The following is a 19,496-nucleotide window of genomic DNA, read 5'->3' on the forward strand; positions in this document are numbered from 1 at the left end:
CAACCACCATTCCTAGAAAATGCCATGCCTTCCTCTAGATCTTTTCCACACTGGCCTGTGGTCAGCACATCCTGTTTTCCACCTGGAAACTCACTCCATCTTTAGGGCTCAGCTGAATGGGGCCTCTAAGCCTTTCTCCATCTCTAAACAGAAAGAATCTCACTGTGGTGAAGAGACTTCTGCTTAGTAACTTTTAGGAATTCTGATTTGTTTTACTTGCTTGTCATGTTTCCTAGCACAGCTTATTCCATTTCTACTATGACTGCATTCTTGATTGGGTACAGGATTCATCTCCCTAGTACGGCCTTAACACTTAGCTCAGCTCCTGGTTCAAAGAGGGCATCTAAGACCATGCTGAGTCCATTAAACCATCTGGGGGCAGCACGAGGGAGATGCTAGTTTGGGTCCAGAACACTGTTTTCTCCTGTTTTCACACGTACCTCTTAGTAGGAGCACTCGTCTACCCTGCTGCTTCTCTTCATCAAAATTGGCCTGGCTATTCATTGGTTTTGAGGCTTCTGTATATATTCTAGAATAAGTTTTAATGTTGTTGTTCAATCACTAAGTTGCTTCTGACTCTTTGAGACCTCATGGACTGTAGCCTGCCTGGCTCCTCTGTCCACAGGATTTCCCAGGCAAGAATACTGGAGTGGGTTGCCATTTCCTTCTCCAGGGGATCTTCCCAACCCAGGGATTGAATCTGTGTCTCTTGCACTGGCAGGTGGATTCTTTACCATTATTCTACCCGGGAAGCCAGAATAAGTTCACTGATTTTTAAAAATATTCCTGATGGGAATTGGACAGTATTTTCAAGTACTTTTTCAATTCATTTTGGCCAAATATCTGTGTTTTTAGGATGTTAGTTCTTATATCCATGGATCAGCTTAACCCTATAACCAGGTCCATAGTATTTTTGTCTCATTATCTTTTCATAGAGTTTTGAACTTTTCTCCATAAAAGTTTTGCAATCTTGTGAGGCAAGACCCTTCCTAAGTGGTTTCACATTTTGTATTTTACTCTCCAGTCGGTAAACATGGGTATAGGGAAATAAGTTGGTTCTGCATTTGCTAAGCTTTCTTATCATCTCTAATACTTTGTCTGCTGGTTCTATTGGATTTTTATAAACTTATCTCACTATCTGAAAATCAGGTTTATTTCTGTGCGTGAGTGTGTGTGCTCAGTCATGTCTGACTCTGTGCAACCCCATGGACTGTAGCCTACCAGGTGCCTCTGTCCGTGGGATTTTCCAGCCAATAATACTGGAGTGGGTTGCCATTTCCTATTCTAGGGGATCTTCCCAACCCAGGGATAGAACTCAAGTCTCCTGCATTGGCAGGCAGATTCTTTACCATTGAGCCACCTGGGAAGCACCTTTATTTCTATGCACTTTGGAACAAATGCTCAACTGCTTTAATAAGGAGACCCATCATGAAAACAGCTGAAATAACAAGTGAGTTTCTTTTTTTCTCTTTCCCATAACATTTTCCCAGGTGGGGAGTCCAGATATCTCGTGATTTCTCGGGGACCACGTCCCTTCTATGTGTTTCTCTGTCATCCTAGGGTCTTGCTGGTCAGTCTGAGGGGCTGGGTCTGGGTTGCCAGGAACTTCAGGCAGAAGGGAGGGAACACAAGTAGAGGAGAGCCTCCCCTGGGGACTTAGGTTGGGAAGGACATTGCCTGCCCCCTGCTTGCAAGGTCCTCTTCTGGTTTCAGTGCAATGGGTTGCAGCCCCTAGAACAGCGTCTGGTATCTAATAGGTGTCCAAAAACATATGTGTGGAAGGAACTCTTGGAAGAGCAAATAGCAGAGTTATCACAAGTAGTATGCAGAAGTGTCTAGGCGAGACCAAACTTTCCTACCGATTGCTAAGAAGTTGTTCTCTCCCTGGATCTTGGATGTCCAGCCCCAAGTCGGATGAGACAGCCTCAAAAGTCATAAAACCCTGTTTTCTTATGACTGCTCCTCAAGGAGCAGCCGATACACTAACCAGTGTGGGTTCCTTTTTTGTTCCCTGGTCTCCTCTCTCTCCAGCTACAAGTTTCTTTAAAAATTCTTAACCCACAGAGCCTCTGAGCTAACTACCCACCCACCTCACCCAGGAACCTCTCCCCAGCATGCCAAGAATTAAATACTTTTTGATGTGGGCCACTTTTAAAGTCTTTGTTGAGTTTGTTAAAACACTGTTTCTATTTTATGTTTTGGCCGTGAGGCATGTGGAGCCTTAGGTCCTTGCCCAGGGATCGCATCCCCACCCCCACCCGCCACTACATAGGAAGGCGAAGTCTTAACCACTGGACTGCCAGGGGAGTCCCAGAGAATTAAATATTTATTAGGCTTATTTTAATCAGGAATAAATACATGATTTAGCAAAATGTAATGCTTCCCATTTGAACCCTCCCCCGCCCAGCCCCGCCGAGTCCTCCCCAAATGTTCCAACCATTCGTTGGTCACAACGGAAAACAATACAGAAGACGCAGTACACACATCTGCCGCTGGCGAGGTGGGGAGTTGGTGTCTCCAGAGTTACATTCATTTCCCATACATCGGCCGGCCCTTTAGAAACAGCCTGTGGGGAGTGTTGAGGAAATCACAAACGTCCTCTTGGATAAACATGCTGGAATCTGATGATACAGAAAATTGTGTAAACCCATGTGCACACACCACCAGGGCAGTGATCTCAGACGGCCGGAATGCATATGCTGAACAGACAGACTTTTCCTATCAGCAGCACCCTCCTCTCCTGGAATCCCTTTGCAAGGGCAGGGAAACAGGTCCTAGAGGCAGCTGCAACCCCTTCCTAACAGGATCCGGAAAGAGTCGCTTCTTCTTCTCCAGAAATTTGCGGTGTTTTCTCTCTCATCTCTTAAAATTCTGTTTGACAGAATTAAGCCACTCTGGTTCCCCTCTTTTCTGGAGCTTAGCATTTTTATTCATGTGGCCGACAGACTCTTTTTAGAAGAAAATACTGGATGGATGATTTCTTCAGAACTTATCAAGTTCCTTTTTTCAAAAAAATCCAACCATTCTCACTTATCCAGTCCAGCCAACCCCTCCGCTACTTAAGGATCCAGCTGAGACATGAACTCCTGGGTCACCCAGTCCAAGGAGGACATGGCAATCCACTCCAGTATTCTTGCTTGGAGAATCCCATGGACAGAAGAACCTGGCGAGCAACAGTCCATGTGGTCACAAGAATCAGACACGACTGAAGTGACTTAGCACAGCACAGAACTTCCACAATATTTGTCTATAACAAATATTTTCTTCCTGTCTATATTGCTCGGCCTGATACCTGATACCTACACAGGACTTAACACAGTGCCTCTTCTGATAACCACGAATGAATAACGGATGCATTAAGATAGGCAAGAATCTCAGCATCCCAGAGAAGCCCGTTCTGTGCTGTGAGCCACGGTTGATGATGTCGTGAAATCTCGCTCAGTTCCAGGCCTGCCCTTGTGCTTTCCCCATTGACAGCCACCACCTCTCCCATTTCTCCTGGTCTCTGCGTAAGTTGGGAAGTCATCTGACTTCTATACACGTAGTTTTGGAGCTAGAAGCCCAAAGGGACCTTCCAATTGGGGGCTTGTAAGGAAGGTTAGCGTTTAGTGTCACTGAGCTCCCTTAGAGAGAGAGGAGCTGCAGCCCAGAGGTCTCTTTACAGATGGGTTTCGAAAGTTCAGTGCAGGGGATCGACTTGCAAATCCAGATTGTCTGCCAGGCTGTAGCTTCTGGCTTATTTTCTTCTCAGGCTTTTCTCATTCAGAAGTTTTCTCTAGTGGCCTCAGAGTGAGCCTAGCTGGGTGGTGTGCTAGAGAGCGGTACTGGTGTACTTTCTCGTGAGAGAGCATCTTTGTCTTTTGCACAGACATAGCGCGCGCGCACGCGCACACACACACACACACACACACACACACACACACACACACAGCTCTTCCGACCCCCTTGCACGAAGATGCCAGGAATCAACGTTTTGCAGTGTGCCTGATCAGAACCCAGGGAGGGGTTCCCTTTGTTGTGATGTGGATAGAGAAGACGAGAGTTCAGTTCTCCACGTGGCTTCTCTTGGCTTCTGGAAGCCGTGAGTTTCCCCAGGGACCACGTGCCTCTGTGCAGGATGCCAGGTGACAGTCATAACCTCTGTTATTTTGGGCAAACACTGTGGTGTCTGTTCTCCGGCTAGTCTTCGAAGTACGGTGGTGACGAGAAGAAAGAGCTCTTCCTTTTGCTCCCACTGTACATCAGGGACACGCTTTTCTTCTTCCGGTCGAAGGAGGTGCTGTCATCTCCCGTCAGGGACAAGTACGAGGCGATGCTTTCCCGAAGGCCGTAGCTGAAAAGGGACTCATCCACACCAACTGGGTTCTCTGCCCTCTCCGGGTCCTCTTGCTGTCTGCTAGTGGGCAGATAGTGGACAGAGAAAGGGGCAGAGCAGAGGGATGTAGTGGGATGGAGGATAAGAGAATAAGAAAAGGAAGAAAAACAAATGAAGAGCTTGGTTAATATGTATCGAACTTATTCCAATTCTGCTTCTTCCATCTGTGGCTGTGTAATTTTGGAGAAATCACTTGACCTCTCTGAGCCACTCTTTCCTTGGATGGCTAAAACTTCCAGCTGTACATTTCAATGAATCTTTCTTCATGATAATTTACAAGGAACAGCTGTTTTATTTCCTAGGCCATTCTGATCACTGATTTTCTTTGAATTTACCAGTGGGATGTCTGGATCGTTATTTAATTAGTAAGGGAAGCCACCAATCCCCACTTACAGATATCCGTTAAATGCAATAGCTGACAATCAGAGCAAATAAGCAAAGATTTTTTTTTTCCCTTAAAACATGAAGTCACCTTAGGATTTTGCTGGTGGGTTTAAGCTTCACGATTGAGTTGACAACAATATTAAATTTACAAAAGATTGATCTATGTGTTGCTCTCTAGGATACTAACAATTAGAAAAATGCAAGGTGGTATCATTCAGCTAGAAAATATTCAGCTGACGCTGAAGGAGGGCTGAATGAAGGTGTGTAGAACTGGGGGACTGAGGCCGTGGTGGGGAGTTGCTAGGGCCATGCCACTCAGGGCGAGGGAGCTGAGACAGGTCGGTCTCCCAGGGACATCGGGATTCCTGCTCAGAGTGAGGAGGTAGCAAGGCTGGTGGTAGTGGGCCACGGTTTTCATGTGCTGGGCTCACGTGCTGGGTTGGGGCTTATACATTCATGGAGGACACACACACACACACACACACACACACACACACACACCTGATTGCCCTCCTCCAGTCGAAGGGCTTCTGGCGCAGGGTGACGGGTGAGTCGGAAGCCCTCACTGCCGGGGCCGCCGCTGTCTGAGTGAGGCAGGGCGTGGTCAGCACACAGCAGAGGCCATCGGCCACCTCTGAGGAGAAAGCAGAGAACTGGTCAGCGGCTCTGAGATGCCCCAGCCAATGCGTGCTGTGGGGCCCTGGATATTCACGAGGGGCACCCGAGGCTGAGATTTGCGAGGGGCTGAGAGCCGTGTGTGCAGCTGTTGAAGAAATCTCAATATGCCCCAAGTGCTCACTGTGCTTAGCTTGACACAAGGCAAAAATAGACTTTAGGACCCAGAATCCACCAGACTTGGGTTAGAGTTTCAGCTCCACCCAGATAGCGCATCACCTGGACCCTCTCTGAACCTGAATCCTCTACTGTTGGATGAGAGGAGGGAGCTGACTCGTGAGAACAGCTGGCAGAGTGCCCGTGTGAGGGAGGCCCCACACTCACGGGTTTCCCACCAAGGTGCAGGGCCATCAGCTTTGGGGGCAGCCTCCTGTGTGCTGGGGGGTTACGTGCACTGCTGCGTCCCCCATGGCACACAGAACGGGGGTCCATATAGCACGGGTGGGGCTGATGCCTCTGTAGGAAGGAAGAGAGAGGAAATAAGGAAAGAAGACAGAAAGGAAAGGAGAGAGAAGGGAGGGAGGAAGGAAGGATGGCAGGAGGGAATTAGGTTAGAGAGGCAGGGAGGGGAAGAAGCAAAGACAGACCAAAAGGAATGAAAGACACAGAAATAGGAGGCAAGAAACAGAAAGACAAAAGGCAAAATCGAGAAAATGGACAAAGACAAAAAAGAAACTTCTCTCTTCTCTATCCTAGATACTCAAGCACAAAGAGGATGAAAATTAAATAAATCCTTTTCTTTTATCTTCCTGTTAATAGCTCCTAGTTGAGCTTCCAGGGTCCCCCATCTCTCTAGGAGCTTTAAGATAGAGCCTCCATCTCTTCAAAGTCTTCCCCTAACCCCTGTCATCGTGAGACACCCTCGAGCCTGCAGTGCTCAGATGTTCTCACAGATGGAGGAGATTCTCTGTGGCCCTACTGAGGGTAGAGAGCCCAGGGGGTGTCTTGTCCTGCGGGAGATGAAGTGTCTGCCCGGATGCAGCCAGCTCGGCTTCGAGACCGTCCATCACCAGGGTTTAGGAAGACAGCACCCCTCTGGTGGGCTCTGTCTCCATCACATTGATAGAGCTCTTGGGGTGTCCTTGCCAAAGAACAAAGGGGAATTGTAGCTGAAGAATCAAGTCAGAGAGTGAGTGTCAGTAACGCTTCATGTCCGCATGACTTTCACCGTGGACTCAGATGTCCACCCATGCTGGCTCGCACTGAGGAATGTGAGATTGGACCCTGAGGTTACAGGGAGCTTAGCTGGATGCGAACCTGAAATAATTACCTGTCACGGGCCAGAAATTGAAACGACCTCCCAGGTTAGGAGGTGAAGGACACCAAGTCAGACACAAAGAGGAAACAAACCAGCGGCGGTAGAGAGCACCTTCCTTAGGTTAATTCTTAGGGTGAGACGTACATTTTGGGAAAGAAGAGAACTAGCACTTCTGAGCACGTAGCCTCCGCCCCACGTTGAGTGAGCCTGGCACCTGTCAGCTCAGGGAGCCCTGAGCTGCTCTGGCTGTCGGTACTGTATACCCGTTTGGGGAATGAAGAAGCCAAGGACCTTGGGGTCAAGTAATGAGCTCAAGGTCACACCCAGTCACAGGCATGATTTTTTTTTTGGTCCTAACGATAATCTTGTAAGAGACATTTTAATCCCCATTTTATAGATGCAGAAACTGAGGCTCCAAAATTATTAAAATTTAATAATAACAAATTTGAATAATAGTAGAATTTAATAATTATTAAGTTATTAAATAATTTGCCCAAAGGCACTGGGATAATAAATACAAGTAATTCATAAAACAAGTCTGTTCACATCCCTAAGTGCATGCTTTCTCAGGTTCTGCGCCTTTAGGAAGAACCTGGTGGGGTGTAAATTGGCCGCGTTACTCCCACCATGGGGTCCTGAAGGTACCAGAAGCCTTGCAAGGCCCCAGACCCTTTTCATCCGCTCGCAGAGGGGACTGCTGGCTTCAGCCCCGTGCTGGTGCAGTGACCGGGGCCCATTTTTGAAAGGTTGCTTCTGTGCTGCCATGGGATCCTCGGGGGTTCACAGCAGGGAAGCCTTGTGGACCTCCTGCTCTGTAAACATCTCTGCTGGGCCAGCATCCTTTTCATGTTTGCTTTTGTCTATGCAAAACTTATGGTCTCCACACCTCTCAGATGATTCTTATTAAGAGCCAAATACCACGACCAACTTCTACTCATGATCAGTAAAAGCTGACTGCTTTCAGGACTCCCTTCCTCTTTCATTTTTAGCTAAGCTGCTAGGTGTTCAGGTGTCATGGGAGTAATATTTGCTCTATTATTTATTTTGCACCCAACATGTGCCAAGCTCAGATAGACACGTTGCGTGAGTTGTCATGTTCAAGAATCGTGGCAACCACCTGTAGGTGGGCTGCTCTCATCCACCTTTCGTGAACAGCCAAGTGGGCTCCAAGAGGTGGAGGTCTTCACCCAAGAACTCATAGAGCCCAGAGCCAAGTTTGGGTGTGGGTCTTCCGAGTGACCATTCCTCCTTCCTGACCTGCACTTCTCACAGGCCAGGTGTGATAACCCAGCCCTATGGATGCCTCCTTTCACCTTGAAAGGCCCTTCAAGATCACACATCCTAAAGAATCCCGGGCTTGGGTCCAGACGTCCAGAATGTGGAAGGGGGAAGATGCTTGTGCGGTGAAAGTGGCTTCCGTCTTCCTTTCTCTCACATGGCAGAAACGGGGAGGAGGGAGCCCTCCTGGTCAGGGAACGGCGGCTCACACGGTGGCTCACGTAGCAGGAGCCCACATTTATGTCCTGGGTGCTCTCATCAGCACTTTTCCTGCGCTAACTCGGTGAACTTTCATTGTGTCTTCAAGGTGGAACACTTAGCGTCTGTGTGACACAGAGAAGAATGGGCTCAAAGGTGAACCGCCAGCCCAAGGTTGCCCAGATCTGGGATCTGAATACAAGAAGGTTTCAGAGCCAGATTTTAGAAATATAGGCACTTTTTTTTTTAATACCACTTCTCCCTTTTCCATAGAGTAAAACTCTTAACTCCTGACCTGGCATTCAGGTCAGTCTAACTCACAGTTCCTCTTCCGACTCTATGTACTACACCCTCCATCAAACCCCACTCTGCATCCGCTGTCTTGGAGGATGCTCCGGTCAGCATGGAACGCTTGGAACTGTCTCCTGGGCCCAGGAAGGACATTCAGATGAATGAAGTATAATCCCTGGTCTCTAAGAGCTTGTTGAGAAACACAGACTAGTAGACACTTAACTAGGTCACCAGGCAGAATGCCCAGAATTCTAGGGAGAAAAACACCTGGCATGCCAGGGGAGCAGAGAAAAAACAGGCCGTTTGTCTTCTGACTCCAAGGGCTTCATCAAAGAGGTGGCTTCCTGTTGGCCTTGAAGGTCGATGAGGATTTTGACATGCAGAAAGGGGGAAATAAAGGGCATTTCACAACAAAGCCCCGGAGGCCCAAGTGTACCACCCACTTAAGGAAGTGCAGACCATCTGTGGTTTTGATTGTAGGGGCGTCCTGACTCATTTCACTTACAGGCAGAGAGAGGGTGAAGTCGAGGTTGGCTCTGTTTTACTTACTTAGCATTCACATTCAGTCTGTTTTAGCCTGAAATTTGCAGTCTGAATTACCAAGAAAAGAGCATTTGAAGAAGTCAGGATGGACAAGAGAGCAAAGTAAATCACCAGGCAGGTCTAGGGGAGCAGCCTGGACTGAGTGCCCAGAGCTGGGGTTGGGGGGAGGCAGTGAGCCAAGAGGGATGTCATGCGTCAGTCTTGATGGAGTGTTTCTTACCGGAATAATGATTCACCAGGTCCTCCAGGCACTGGAAGGTGAGCCTTGGGGAAATGTAATACCAGTTGTTTGGCAGACGGAAGATTCGGTAATGCTTCACCTGCCGGTGTCTCACCGAGAGGGAATAAAAACCTGCAGGGAGTGGAGGACAGGTCATCATCCCAGGGCCGCCAGCTAAGGAGCCCACCACCACAGAGGGGGAGAGACCTTCTCAGCCTTGTAATATGACAGTGGTACCCGACATGCTCTCGTGTTTTGAGCGACAACTGCTCGAACCTCATCTGTTTGGATGTAGCTCACTCTTTAGAATCTCCAGGAATGTAGTATTTGAGCAGTCCAGTTGCATTAACTGTACTGCAATGCTCTTTTCTCTTTAAAATTTCTTTTCAAAAATATTCATCTATTTATTTTATCTGGCTGCACTGAGTCTCAGTTGTGGTTCATGGGATCTTTGATCTTTGATGCAGCATGCAGGATCTTTTTTTTTTAAGTTGCAGCATGCAAACTCTAAGAGGGTTATGTGGAATCTAGTTCCCTGAGTAGGGATGGACACCGCCCATTGGGAGCATAGAATCTTAGCTCCTGGACCACCAGGGATAGTACCTGCAATGCAGATTTTCAAACACACAGGCTAAATCTTTGCTTTGTTAGTTACCATTTGGGAGGCTTCCATATCCTTTTGTGGGCCCTGGTGTGCTGTGCTTAGTTGCTCAGTTGTGTCCGACTCTTTGTGACACCATGGACTGTAGCCTGCCAGGCTCCTCTGTCCATGGGATTCTCCAGGCAAGAATACTGTAGTGGGTTGCCATGCCTTCCTCCAGGGAATCTTCTCAACCCAGAGGTCAAACCCAGGTCTCTTGCATTGCAGGTGGATTCTTTACCGTCTGAGCCACCAGGGTCCTTAGACCAAATGAAATGACTAGCATTGGGTTGTAATCTGTACATCCTGAATCTGCGGTAATTCTTGAGTCTTTCTCAAGTTCACACTCTGAGATATTTGTGCTCTCATTTTCCTCTCTGACCCACCAATGCTGCCCCATCACACAGCTGAAGGGGCTTTACAGTTGTGGCCCCTTTTTCTTGGACGCTTCTCCTCTGACTTAGGCATGGTGTTCTCAGAAGTGAAGGAAATACAGCAGTGAAGACATTTTTCTGAGTATCCCTCAGCAATATAAAATGTGCTATTTTTCCTTCAGCACCATGAGAGTAGTGACCCAAGATGGGTTCATCGGAGTAGAACATTGGGTGAGTGTCTCCACCTCTCTTAGCCTCCATTTCCTCAAATGGAAAGTGAGAGAACTGAGCTTAGGTCATGTGTAAGGGTTCTTGGGCTTCCCTGGTGGCTCAGATGGTAAAGAATCTGCCTGCAGTGCAGGAGACATGGGTTCAGTTCCTGGATTGGGAAGATCCCCTGGAGTAGGAAACAGCAACCCACTCCAGTATTCTTGCCTGGAGATTTCCATGGACAGAAGAGCCTGGGGGGATACAGCCCATGGGGTCACAAAGAGTAGGACACGACTGAGTCATACACACACACACACACACACACACACACACACACACACACACACACACACACACACACACACACACACGGGTCCTCCTTGCTGTCTTCTAGGGTTCCGGGAGGGAAAAGGCTCACAAGGCAGTGAGTAGGGAGGGATGTGTACTGAGTTTTGGCTTGCATATGCAGGGCCAGGGGCTGAGCTATTTCACAGCAACCTCTCTGTTGATTCTCAGAAAGACCCTGGGAGGTATTGTCCTCAGATATTGTTACAGCTGGAGAAACTGAGACTCAGAGCAAGCAGTGAAATGGCTGGAGGCACGCAGCTCAGCAGTAGGTGCCCCGAGGCGGGTGGGACCTTTGTCCTCCTGGAGCAGGCCTCTGTAGTGGCCAGCGTCCCTCGTCCCTCGCTCTCCCGGGCCCACCCTCTGTGTCAGTTCAGCACGTCTTCCGTCTTCCGGTAATGACAACAGGGACTGAAAGGACAGTGAGCAGTTCCAGAGCAGCAGGTGGAAACGACGAGAACTTTGCATACCCCCAGGGAGCAGAGCCTGCCGCCCCCACCCAGGCTGCCGCTCAGCCTATTTTTAGATCAGCTCCGGCAGCTATACTTGGGGTCGGTCCCACCCCATGACCCTGCCTGGGTCTGGGTCTCCTGCCTCAAGAGACCCCCTGGGACCTGCACAGAAAGTTTCCCCTCTGTTTTGCTTTTGCTCTCACCCTGCATATTTAGGTTTTTCAAGAAAAAGGTTGGTCCTGGATTCTTGATTATATCACACAGAAGGTCCCTGCTTGCCCAGAGGAAAGCTGATGCTCATTTTACTGGAAGGCTCCATCCAGTACCACGGAACTCTGGTGCTTAATAAGCACATGGGAGATAGTCTCAGAAACCACATTTTCTCTTCTTTGATGGTGGTGTAGAAGAAACAGGCTGAGATCTTGGAGCTATTTTCTGTATTCAAGAAGTTAATATTAATTCTCAGTTAGTCTGAGTAAGCCCCAGCTGTTAATGTTTGGCTTCTGTGAGTTTATGCATACTCTATTCCAGATTTCCCTCGTAGGGCTTCCCTCATAGCTCAGTTGGTAAAGAATCTGCCTGCAATGTAGGAGACCTGGGTTTGAGCCCTGGGTCAGGAAGATCCCCTGGAAGAGGAAATGGCAAGACTCCAGTATACTTGCCTGGAGAATCCCACGGACAGAGGGGCCATGGGGTCCATGGGGTCATAAGAGTCAGACACGACTTAGTGAACAAAACCACCACCACCTATTCCAGATACCTGCCAAACACGTTCCCATTGTTAATCCCATGCTATAGAGAAAGGAAAAGAGGCTTAGAGAGAGGAGGTGACTTCTTAGTGATTCATACAGGCCAAATTAGAGTTGGAGACTCTTGCTTTGAACCATGGCAAAGCCCGGCTATTTCTTTTTCACTGAATTACTTAGTGCATAGGATGTATGAAAATTACAGTGGTGAGGGCCATGGTGAATCTACTCGTCCCAATCCTCTTAGCTGCCTGATTTCATTGTAGAGCACAGCAGGGACTAAGATTGAAGGTCTACTGTGTCGTGAGAGCACAGCAAATATTATTACATTTGAATCACACCACAATCTCACAAGGAAGGGGTTTTCTCTCCATTTCACAGATGAGAAAACTGAGATCGGAGCAGTACGTGACTTGCCCCAGTCACAGAGCTTTGCGGCCTGTGTTCTCTCTGGCCCGGGCACTGCCCACTGGCATTTTCATCTTTTCTCAGTTGTTGGGAAATTCTGCAGCGGGAGTCTGCCAAGCCTGACGTGGGTCAGAGCCTGAGCCAGTGCCCCACTAGCTCCCTGTGGCCTGGCTCCAGTGCCCCGGTTTCGGTGCTGGCCACACTGCCGGTGTGTGGGCTTCTGGGAGCTCACCGCGTGGGTCAATTCACATGCATCGTGGGAGGAAGGGAACCTGAGCCAGGTGATGCATGAGTCAGCCCAGAGCAAAGCTTGTTTTCTGATCCCCGCATGGAAAGATGGGTTCAAGGCTGCTCACCTTTCTTGGTCTCACTCTCTCTGATCATGAAGGAGCCGATCTTCGTGTCCGGCAGCTGCAGCAGCTCCTCAGCCTTGTCTCTGCCCAGCCCTTCAAACAGCCAACTGGGGACAAGAAAGACAGCCATGAATACCCTGAATGTACCCTCCCCACCAAAAGACAGGAGGGGTGCAGAAATGATCCAGGCCCAGCTAACATAAAACCTGCTGCTGGGATTTAAAAAAAAAGAGAGAGCAAGGCAATCAATGGTTCATTCATTCATTCTTTCAATCTTTCAAATAGTTTCCAGTACCCACTGCAAGGCAGGTGTTACACTGAATAATGACACGGAGAGGCACACAGCATCTTTCTCATCCTGTTTCTCAAATGCCAGCTGCATGGTACCCATTCCATATTATATAAAAGCATCTTAAAACATGGTAAGGGACCTTTTTGGCAGTTTATTTAATGTCTATGTTCCTTATACTCTGACTACTCAGCTCCTCCATTGTGGGGGCAGGGACTGTGTCTGTTGTTTGGGGTTTTGTCTTGATCCCCTGGGTGTCCAGGTTATCAAGCTGGCTTTACAGCCATGAAAGAATGAATTAATACAAGAAAGAAAGAAAGAAAATGAAAGAAATGGCGGTGCCTAATTTCACCACCTGATGTCCCACCCTGCATACATTCTATTTCCTCCTTGTTTTCTCTTTTTCAATACGTTTTAAACTCAGTTGTCATTGCATGATGCATTTCCATGCATTTCTGTGCTTTTTTTTTTTTTCACTTCGCTGTTAAAAACAAAACAGTTATAATACTGTAGCCCAGCTTTCCAATGGAATGTTCACCTTCAGAGGAGAGCAGGCACTTTGAATATGCTTTAGAAAGCAGCAGGGGGCACAAAGGAATTTGTGTTCTGGGGTGAAGGGCCCTGACTCGTTTTGCAGAACGGCTGGGCTGTTAGCAGTTGGCTGCTGTGTATTCGGAAGCAATCATCCATCCCTTCTTAACTGATGCTGCGTTTCAGTGAACGGGCCCTGGCTTTTGATCACATGTCTGGATGAGCGAGTGTTGTGGCAGTATTAACCCTCTACTTTTTCTCACCCTTTAATATTCGCCGTGGCATGAAAGCAGGCCATTGGCAGGGCTGGCTGAGGCTTCCCACCATGTGTGAGAAACCCGCAGACATAACATCAGATACCATTTTATTTATGTGCTGGTCTCCAAGAGTGCTCTTGTTGGTAAGATCATGATGATGCCATATTCGGCCAAATATTTCAACTATTCCCTTAGTTCTCTGTGATGCATGACATATTAATTTGTTTTAGCATACGTGATAAACATTCATCCTTTCAAGTCCTTTCATGAAATTCCACTTATAAAAATGAAGATAATAAAACAATGGTGATAAGAACATCCATGCATGAATACAAATTATGGGCCCATACCATATCATGCACTTGAAATCTAACCTTCATATCAACCACCTAAGATCAAAAGCATAATCTCTGTCTCACTGACGAGGATGCTGAGGGTCAGAGTGATTAAGTAATTTGTTGAAGTGACCCACCCGTGGAGTAGGAAATGGCAACTCACTCGAGTATGCTTGCCTGGGAAATTCCATGGACAGAGGAGCCTGGCAGCTGTAGCACATGGGGTCACAAAGAATCAAATACGACTGAGCGACTGGGCACCCACATCGCAATGGACACTGCTAGAACTGGGATACATTTTTCCAATTCCGTGACCACCATGCTGCACCCCCTCTCTTCCTGCTCTGTGTTTTCAGGGCATTATTGCACCGGCTAGAATTGGAAGCTCTGTAGGGTCAGGATTACATTTTACTCATCTGGGTTCTTCACTCCCCTGTCCCCGCACATGCCGGCATTCAGCACTGCCTCTTCAGCACGAAGGTACTGATGCCTGATGGCTGAGTGCATGGATGGATCAATGACACACAGCTGATAAGAATTACACGACTCACGTTTCTTTCAGGACGTAACTGTCATAGCAACCACTGCCCCTCCTCTGCTCAGCTTTGTCATCCTCAGCACAGGGACAGCTCTTGGTATTCATCATCAGAATCAGTAACACTGAATGAAGTATACTGGGTTCCATGCTTCAAAAAACTTAGGCAGTTCGCTCTGCTTCCCCAGGTGAGCGGATGGCTTGCAGGGTCTTTGTCTGACTGTAAGGAAGTTATTTCTGGACCCCTCAAGTGAAAAGTGGAGCTTCTATCTCCCGTCCTCTATGCCAAGTTCTGGCCTTGGTAGCTGGACAGATGAGGAGACTGTGGTTCATGGAGGCTGAGGAATTTTTTTCCAAGGCCCCACAGTGGAAGCCAGACTGAGCCACACCTGTCCTGGCTGGGGTGTGCTAGCCACCAGGGCCACCTGTCATGTCCCGTGGCCTCTTCTGTATGACTGCAGGGGAGAGAAACATCTTTGCTTTCTCATCTACATACTCTATTATTTAAAGGTGCTCCTTTTCTGCTTGACTTCTCCATTTGTCCGGGTGGGTATGTAAGCATTTTTGGCAGCATGTTCTCCATATGCTGGATATGATTTGATAAGAATGTGGCTGGTATGTATTGAGTGGGTTTCCCAGGTGGTTCAGTGGTAGAGAATCCAGCTGATAATGCAGGAGACTCAGGAGACACGAGTTTGATCCCTGGGTCGGGAAGATCCCCTGGAGGAGAAAATGGCAACCCACTCCAGTATTCTTGCCTGGAGAATCCCATGGAAGAGAAACCTGGCAGGCTACCATTAATAGGCTCATTGAGAGTTGGACACGACTGAGCATGTGTGCACCCACAGTATGTATTGAGTACTGGTGGTTACACCAGGCACAGTTCCATGAACTCTCTCTGTGTTATCCTCTCTCCTTCTCCTAACAGCCCCAGACTCTGGTCCCATTACTATAGATCATTATTCCTATCATTCTATACTACGATCTCTATTTAATGAGTGGGAATAGGAAGCTGATACTTGCCCACTGTCATACAGCCACTAAGTGACAGTCTCTGGATTTGTGTCTGAAATTAGCTGACTTTTGTCTGCTGCTGTGATCACAGTTCCTGAATCCTTATTGCTATAGCAACATCACACTATACCTGCAAGGTCCATTATTCATCTTCGTAATGGAGAAATTGAGTCTCAGAAAGAGGAAGGGTTAACCCAAGGACACCCCTGTCCTTAGAGACTGAGCTAAGATTAGAAGTGACCCTACTGAACCAACACCTTCCTTTCCACTGTCCCCTCCTGGGATCTCCCTATGCACTCTCATAGAAATGAACTTTAGTCACTCAGTCATGTCCAACTCTTTGTAACCCCACCAGGCTCCTCTGTTCACGGAATTCACCAGGCCAGACTACTGGAGTAGGTAGCCTTTCCATTCTCCAGGGGATCTTCCCAACCCAGGGCCTAAACCCAGGTCTCCTGCATGGCAGGCAGATTCTATACTGTTTGAGCCACAGGGAAGCCCACACTCTCATAGAGTATGGGCTTTATTGATGCTATTTTAGAAATGTACTCACCCATGGTAAACTCTGGCCACGCATATTCCAGGAATGTAGCTTTCTCGACCGGTGCTAAGAGAGATGGCTTTCCACCAGCCCCCTTCACTAGAAGGATAAGAACAAATAGAAAAGAGTGACTGGGGAAGTGGTGAGTGATTGGATGAATGAACAGAATAATCAGATTTAACCCTGGGTGCGATGGGATGTTCCTTTTTTAAGGTTTGTCCTTGGCCACATTAACTAGACTTTCTCCCTATGAAAATTTAGTTTTTAAGTATATCCCCCCATTTTGATCTAAACAGAAAGTCTTCCTATGTGCTGGCAATAGCCACCTTTCAGGGATAAGCAGCTGATGTTTCTAGCTTATCTTCCATGGTTGGAGGCTTTTTAAAAAACAAATGTTTACTGTGCTGAATTAGACCCTGAGATGTAACCAAGACAGTTTCACATGTCTACATCAGTGAGGATCTAAATAAAAGGGGCTCAGAGCCCCTATGTCTTCTACAACCTTTTTCAAATCATAAAAGAGACAACAGATCAGAAGGCAATACCTTCTGTTTATCATCAGAAGAGTTTTCTTTTTTCAGATCCCTGAGTCCTCTTCCTGAATCTGCGTTAATGTATAACCTCAACCTTGCCTGTGTCAGGGGGGAGATGAGGCCAACATAAGAAACAGAAGCTGGATTGTAAAGAGTCTCAAAAGCCAAGTTAAGAAATCTCAATTTTATCCTTCGGGCAATGGGGAGCCAGTGAACATTTTAGAGCACCAGCAGCAGTCAGGAGGATTAAGCATGGGGGCCCACTGTTTGGGCCAACTTTCTCACCTCACAACAGGACCAGGGCCCATGGGGAACCGGACAACTATAGCGAAAATCTAACAATTTCCACCAGCATCGAGTTCTTTGGGGGCATCATAAAAGTTTTGGAAAGCTCACTCACTCAGAAATCACACGCAGTTTCTCCCCACGGCGGAATATCGGAGGGCTGATGTCAGGAGATGGATAGTCGCTCAGCACAGCCAGAAAGTCACTGTCCGGTTCTGGGGAAACAAAACCAAGGTGGGGGGCAGAGGTGAGACCTTCCTGGGGACTTCGCAGCAAAAGACAGCTGATTGTTTTGAAACAGCAATTTTCAGTTGGTCTTCCTCTCTTCAGGAATGGTGAGTCAGGGGCCTGAAGGAACCCAGAGGGTCAGGTGACCTACTCTCCTGCTCATCCCTGCCCTGGCCTGGACGTTTTCACCTGGGAAATGGGAATCCAGAGGTCTTTGAGCTGAGGTCACAAGGTCTGACTCCAGGGTGTTCTCTTGTGTCTACTGATCCATATACTCTTGGGCAAGTCCTAGAATGCCTACTAGCCTCCATTTTCCCATCTTTAAAATGGGGCTAATAGCTCCTCTTTCCAGGATTTTCATGAGATAAGATGAAAGCATATAGTAGCACCCATGAATGATGAGATGCTGTGAAAACATCCTGTCTTATTACCATGGCTTTAGGTACCCTCCTTGGGGCTTGCGAATCCCACATCTGCAATTTAATGAGGTGGGGGTGTTGGGGTTAGGCCCCATGAGTTCTGGGGACCCACCAGGACCAGGAGGTTATTAACTCTGAAGCTCAACAAAGCCCTTCTTCCCCGTAGAATGTGAGGTGCCAAGTCAGAAATCTACTTAACAGGGACCTTTGCTGGTGGGGAGGTAGGAATAAAATCAAGTACTCATCATACACATGTTGAAAGTAATTCCGGTGCAGTTTTGAAAAGGAAAACATGCTCTTTGGTTCATTCTGGTTGAGGTTGGTACTGTAGACTAAAGATAGACTGATAGCATGTGTGTTTGCTTTTTGTCACTAAGCAAAGCCTTGTTTCACAGCCTTAGTGATTTGCCGTAATTCAGGTATCTTAGCTACAGGGTAATATCAGGTACATCTTTGGGGAAATGGCTTATCCTACAAACTGGAAAAGACTCTGATGCTGGGAAAGATTGAGGGCAGGAGGAGAAGCGGGCGACAGAGGATGAGATGGTTGGATGGCATCACCAACCCAATGGACATGAGTTTGAGTAGACTCCGGGAGACAGTGAAGGACGGGGAAGCCTGGCATGCTGCAGTCCATGGGGTCACAAAGAGTCGGACATGATTTGGTGACTGAATAATAGCAACAGCAAATTGGCAAAGACAGTTATTGTTTGCTGTGACGTTGCATTTATTAGTCTATTTGCTGGCCAGCATCTGAACTCAAAATTCTGGGTAACGTACTATTTATTCATTCATTCACCAATTATTTATTGAGCCCCTACTCTGGGCCAAGCATAGTTAACAAAACAAGCCAAGTCTCCCTGCTGTCATGGAGCTCATTTTCTAGAGAATACATCAGTCATGGAAGGAGGGGTCATTTCCTGCCTCGTTCACCCCAGGCAGGCTTGGTGGCCACTTTCTAGTATCTAGAGGTCCTCATGCTGGAACCTCTAATCTCTGTCCCTTACAGCCCATCTGTCTTGTAGTCTCCAACTCACATAGTCCCCATCAGGCTAAGTCAAAAGAGAGCTTAAGTAAGAGGATGAATAAGAATAAATGAGAAATGAGTGATGGCCACGGAATAGTGTCCTCAGATGGATTGTTCACTTGGGGAAGCTGAGTCACAGACAACACACCATGTAAGAACAAGCATCCCTGTTTGTGAGATGGAAACCAAAAGTGACTAATGGTGGCCATGATCACTGGAGTGGGGGAGGGCTCATGAGAAGGAGCAGAGTCCCCAGGGAAGGCTGACCTGTGAGGTCTCTGACTCTCCCTGCACCTGTGGGGAGTCCTCCGTCACACTCTTCTTTGCTGAATTAAGGAAGAGTTCTTCCCCTGTGCAGCCCAGACCCGGTTCAATAATTAGTGGTAGCGCTACAGTTGGGTTTCAAGCCCAACGTCCCGAGTTCTAACAAGGGGTGGAGCCAGACTTGGTGGGATATGACACCTCTGCAGATCTGGAGGTCCTCTTTAAGAAAAAGGGCATGAAATTGCAGGTAGAATATTAGGTAAGGGACCTAGGAAGGTGTTGTGCCAGGAATCCAGGCCCAGTGCATAAGGTTTGTCCAGATGCTGGTAAATCTTCCTGGTTCTGAGGCTGATTCGCAGCTCTGAGTGTGGTCACATTTTCCCCTCCGGGATGTGGGTTACTCTGGAAAATGAGGGCTTGGAAAATGCCTTCATGATGGAAATCTGTTCTTAGATTGACAGCCCCTAACTATGGAAATACCACTTAGT

General features: G+C 47.7%; 2 protein-coding genes across 6 annotated transcripts in view; one reads left to right on the forward strand and one right to left on the reverse strand.

Moving 5' to 3' along the window:
- TG (thyroglobulin) overlaps positions 1-19,496 on the forward strand; it is a 240,153-nt gene that overhangs the window by 136,589 nt on the left and 84,068 nt on the right. The gene's annotated exons all lie outside the window — the stretch shown is intronic.
- SLA (Src like adaptor) overlaps positions 2,298-19,496 on the reverse strand; it is a 36,881-nt gene continuing 19,682 nt past the window's right edge. For 2 of the 5 annotated variants that reach the window (XM_081503614.1, XM_081503611.1), the window contains 6 exons: positions 17,186-17,285; positions 16,265-16,351; positions 12,754-12,857; positions 9,223-9,354; positions 5,261-5,393; positions 2,298-4,393 (listed from right to left, as the gene is read on the reverse strand). In XM_081503614.1, the coding sequence (XP_081359740.1) occupies positions 4,180-4,393; positions 5,261-5,393; positions 9,223-9,354; positions 12,754-12,857; positions 16,265-16,351; positions 17,186-17,285 (770 nt within the window). In that variant the 3' untranslated portion in view covers positions 2,298-4,179. Of the gene's footprint in view, positions 4,397-5,260; positions 5,394-9,222; positions 9,355-12,753; positions 12,858-16,264; positions 16,352-17,185; positions 17,286-19,496 lie in introns of all 5 variants that reach the window. The other 3 variants (XM_081503613.1, XM_081503610.1, XM_081503615.1) reach the window with 2 other exon arrangements.

This window comes from Giraffa tippelskirchi, chromosome 6 (assembly GCF_054371585.1).
Source record: "Giraffa tippelskirchi isolate mGirTip1 chromosome 6, T2T-mGirTip1v1.2.pri, whole genome shotgun sequence".
Taxonomy (NCBI): Eukaryota; Metazoa; Chordata; class Mammalia; order Artiodactyla; family Giraffidae; genus Giraffa; species Giraffa tippelskirchi.